The 5,000-nt window shown below is 45.7% G+C and overlaps 1 protein-coding gene across 1 annotated transcript in view; it reads left to right on the top strand.

The window, feature by feature from the left end:
• The window catches only part of pptc7a (protein phosphatase targeting COQ7 a), a 58,153-nt gene extending 55,039 nt beyond the window's left edge, over nucleotides 1-3,114 (top strand). The window contains exon 6 of the mRNA XM_063194704.1: nucleotides 1,362-3,114. Within this exon, the coding sequence (XP_063050774.1) occupies nucleotides 1,362-1,420 (59 nt within the window). The 3' untranslated portion in view covers nucleotides 1,421-3,114. The remainder of the gene's footprint in view (nucleotides 1-1,361) is intronic.
• Nucleotides 3,115-5,000: the final 1,886 nt, after the last annotated feature.

Here is a 5,000-nt window from a genome sequence, read left to right as displayed (position 1 = left end):
GACTGTCCTTCAGAATAAACTACTGCTGACTACAATTACCATCCTGTTGTGTGACAGTCACATTCCATGGTTATTAACAGTATTGAGGAGGGCCGTTATGCTGACAACATGACTGGTCAAAAGGGGCATCCCATGAGTAAGTAGCATAGTAGCATATTTTACGTATCGTAAAAGAATAAGTAGCATAGTAGCATATGGTGGAGCCCTGTCCTACTTGACTACATTGTTGAGATGGGCATCCCGTAGCCATAGTGAGACAATGCGAGTGGAGCAGTCACATACCAATATTAACTGGCTATAAAAAAAAATGTATCGTAATGTAGGAGAGTAGCATATTTTTGTGGAGGACTATAATGTCGACAACATGGCTGGTGGTTACAACCAGGGGCGGTCTGTATGAAACGGGCATCCCATGGCCACTATTTAACTGGCTATAAAAACATGTATTAAGAGAGTAGTGTATTGTTGTGGAGAGTTGTGGTGCTCACTACACTGTTGTGTTTAAATGACCCTCCTGTGGCCAGCTACTGTTTGAAACAGGCATCCCGATCCCATGGCCACTATTAACTGGCTATAAAAACATAAAACATATTCAGAGTAGTGCATTGACTGTGCTGTTGAAATGACTCCCCTATGGACGTCATGCTGTCAGAAGGGGCATGAGTGTGCTAGGGGCACAGGGTGGGGCACACTGTTCATAATCACTAAGGGAGACTGTGTGTGTGTGTGTGTGTGTGTGTGTGTGTGTGTGTGTGTGTGTGTCGCGTGCATGTTTGAATGTGTGTTTATAGCCGCTGAGAGAAACTTGTCAGGTGTGTGTGTGTGTGTGTGTGTGTGTGTGTTTTAGTGTGTGTTTATTGCTCCTGTGATGTTCAGTGGGCATCAGACAATGAGAGGCTCCAGGCCAAGCCAACGATGCCCAGTAGACACTCCAGTCTTCCTAGCATTGTCTCTCTCTGACTCACTGTGTGTCGTGTGTCGTGTGTCTGTGTGTGTGTGTGTCCTGAGGACATGCCAGTCTTTCCTAGCATTGTCTCTCTCTGTTCCACTGTGTGTGTGTGTGTGCGAGTGCGAGTGCGTGTGTACCTGTGGACCTAATAATAATAATACAAAATTCTTTGTATGACCAGTGCATGTAAAGAAATTGACAATAAAACCTACTTGACTTGACTTGACTTATATAACGCTTTTCATGACACTCGATGTCACTTTGTGATGCCAGCCTTTCCTAACATTGTCTCTATCTGTTCCACTGTGTGTGTTTGTGTGTGTGTGTGTGTGTGTGTGTGCGTGTGCGTGTGCGTGTGCGTGTGTGTGTGTGTGTGTGTGCGTGTGTGTGCGTGTGTGTGTTTTTCCTACAGGAGGGAAGCCGGATGACATCACGGTGCTGCTGTCCATCGTAGCGGAGTACACGGACTAGCATCCGGACTAGCGTGCGGCGCGCTCAGGTCGGAATGGGGCGGGTCGAGGCGGATCAGATCGGGTCGTCATGGAAACCTTAACCCTTGGGCTTCTATCCTCCACACTGGACGGGACCACACAAGCTTGGCTCTGGTCACGGCTCGGCTCGGTATTCTGGACATGGCTCACTTCTGTTTTGGCTCTGGTCACGACTCTGCTGAGTTCTGGACTGGACTGAGTTCTGGACTCACTTCTGTTTTTGCTCTGGTCTCGACTTGGCTGTTTGACTGTTCTGGACTCGGCTGACTTCTGGTCTCGACTCGGCTGACTTCTGGTCTCGACTCGGCTGTTTGACTGTTCTCGACTCGGCTGACTTCTGGTCTCGACTCGGCTGACTTCTGGTCTGGACTCTTGTTTTATTGGCCTGGTCTCAATTCAGCTCAGGTGGTGCTGGTCTCTATCTGACTTGGCTCGGTTTGGACTCAACCTGGCCCAGTTCAGGTCTTGATTCGGTTCTGGTTCTGGTTCTCATTCGTTTTTTAATCTTTAAAGATTGAAAGGTTTATTAAGGGTTAGAACCGTACCAGTTAGAAGAACCACCCAATGCATTATGGGGGAGCATTTCTGTTTCTCTTAGGAGAGGGGGGGGGAGCAAGGACAGACCCCCCCCCCAGATGGAGACGTAGGAAAGAATCAAACTAGTGCCCTAGAGACCCAGCGATCTCATTGGACTGAACACAATAGCCGTCTGGAGGCCAAGCGATCTGATTGGACCATTACCACCTGTTCAGAGACCTGATTGGACAGTCTAGACTGAGAGAGACCTGAGGATGTTATCTGACTGGACTAAACCCAACAGCAGTCTTGAGACCGAGGAATCTGATTGGTTCCCAGGCCATGAACAGTGACACTTGGAGTGGCAAGCACCAACCTGAGGGCTAAACACGGCTTGAATAGAGGGTGTGTGTGCGCGCGCATGCGTGCGCGTGTGTGTATCTATATCTGAAAAAAATAGATTGTGATTTTTATTTTTATTTTTGATGCCGATTTGATCAGCCAAGGTTTTTTTTTTCTTTCTTTTTCGAGAAGTCCTGCTTGTGTTGTTTTAAAGTTGAAGTCTATCGTTCAGGGTTCCGGGCTGGGTGATTATGATGTTTACCCCCCACTCATGGTGTTCGGGTTCAAATGGGGTTTTATATTTTTTATTCCTTGTGGGTTTTTTTCTTTTTCTTTTCTGTTTTTGGTGAGGATGTATTAAAGATGTTGGTAGGAAAGGGCGTGTTAGTTGAGTGAGTGAGTGTGTGTGTTTGGCGAGGATGTGTTAAAGAAGTGTGTGTGTGTGTGTGTGTGTGGATGTGTTAAAGATGTGTGTGTGTGTGTTTGTAAGAGTCTCAAGGGTGAGTGTGTGTGTGTGTGCTTACTTTTGTAGCACTATGGCTGTTAATATTGCTTGAAGAGCAGAATCCTGTGTGTGTGTGTAGAATGCTTAGTACATAGAGAAGAGTAATATTACTGCAATTGAACGTTAGTTAGATTTTTGTTTCCTTCTTATTTTTCTTTTCTCCTCACTCTTATCCCCCCATTCTTTGTGAATGTCTGTACACAGTTAACGCACAAAGACTCTTTAGCATCTGTGAATGCTGTCGGTGTGATAAAAGACTTGTAAAGTTGACTCGCAGGACTGAATGAATAAATAAAGGTTTATTTTTTCTACTTCCTGGCTCATTAAAGTTTGTTTTTTTTATTTCCAATTTCATTAAAGGTTTTTTTTTTGTTTTTTTACTTCCTGGTAGGGATGCACTGATACAAATGTTTTCACTTCCGATCCGATCCAGAGACACCTAAATTTGGATATCTGCCGATTCCGATACGATAACTAACAGATACAGTCCTCTTTCTCTACTAATGAGGCCTCAAATTCACCAGACGGCAGAGGTGTCAATCTAGGGTTCAGAAAAAGCAACATCCCTGTATGCCACAAATTTGCTCCAAAAAGTGGAGAAGACGCGCTCACACTATCGCCTAAATAGGCTACTTAACAATTCTTAACTGGGCGCTGAATCCCACAAAAACTTGAATGAATAAATGAATGAAGGACAGCACTCTTCAGATTTCTTCTTTGTTTATTCGCCCATCGTGGGCAAATAAACAAAGAAGAAATCTGAAGAGTGCTGTCCTTCACAAATTTGCTCCAGCCAGCTCTGAATCAGCTGATTATATTGAGCAGTCAAGACCGGCGGAGCAGCTGCTTACTGGAGTCACCTAGGAAGTGTTGGAAGGAAACTGGTGGCTGGGTTTTTACTTTCTGGACCTGGAATAGACACCTGACAAATGAGCATTGTCACCCTTGCGCCTCTGCTGTTTTCTACAGGGGGTCAGGATTTGGCTGGTTAGCTTCGCCGATTAGCAAGGCACTTCCTCGTCGCCATTTTCACAAATTTGCTCATTTCCGACCCCACTTCGCTCAAAGAAGGTGGATGATGATTGGTGGGTGCGCGAGTTTAGTGTTGGGCACACATACCTATACAGGTGTGTGGTTGGGCACCTCCATGTATCAAATGCCCGTCTTCCATATATTTTTCTGGTCAACCGTAAGTCAGTCATTAACGTGGCACATAATTGGTTGAGTAAACTGTCGGCGGAAACGACTCCATCTTTGAAGCTGAAAAATGTGTTCAATTTTGGCTGAATTCACTAGCCTAGCATTTCCCATTGAAATGACTGGAGGCAGGACTTATTCACTCTCTCCAGTTCTTATACTACCTCCATGGTTTTCTATGACCGAGAAAGGTCAACATTGCGATTGGCCTGTCCCAAATTAAGAAACCGTTTCGACCACCTCTGCTCTTGAGAAGTGTTTCCCAACCAGGGGTACGTGTACCACTAGGGTACGCGAGCTCACTCCAGGGAAATGTGTCAATATGGAGTGCAATCACAGAGGGAGATAAATACAGTAGATGGGGTGTACAGGCCATGGAAGGGCCTATGACAAAATGCTCAGGGAGAACGCAAGACCATAAAAAGCTGTGAAACACTGCTCTAGACAGCTGGGTGTATAAAGTAAATTACAGTGATGGCAATGTGGTTGGGGGGCTTTTACTGAGAGATTCCTGTGGAAGCAGTATCCCCTCCACTCAAATATCTAGTAAAGTAGGCCTAAGATTTTTTTTTATTTTTTTTAATCAAACCCTGCCTACACAATGTAAAGGAGTGTGCTCAAGTTCTGCTTCCCAAGGGGGCGTTGTCCTTGCCTGATTATCATAGACTTGCAATCGAGATTCGATCTCAACGCCGCCGAAGGTGGTGCGTCACTAGGAGGGCGCAGCCTGGCTAGCGTTGTCCCCTCCTCCTTCTCTTTCAGTGATGTTAGGTTAGGATGGTTGCACTACCACCATCTACAGCGCTAAGGGAACTCCAGTTATTCTCAGAGTGCATCTTAATATGCGACCTTGCCTCCTTTTTCTCGTTTGCAATTGCTATGGTGAATGAAAAACAGTCCCTCAAAAGTTGTTGTGGCTAGGCTGACAGCTGGGAAACTTTATTGTTTTCTCCACGGAGGAGGGGCCAGGAGGCGGGGCGAGGAGACAAGCACAAGTGGA

The sequence above is a fragment of the Engraulis encrasicolus genome, chromosome 3 (assembly GCF_034702125.1).
Source record: "Engraulis encrasicolus isolate BLACKSEA-1 chromosome 3, IST_EnEncr_1.0, whole genome shotgun sequence".
NCBI lineage: Eukaryota > Metazoa > Chordata > Actinopteri > Clupeiformes > Engraulidae > Engraulis > Engraulis encrasicolus.
Note: the sequence above shows the minus strand (reverse complement) of the source record. Positions and strands in the feature narration are given on the sequence as shown.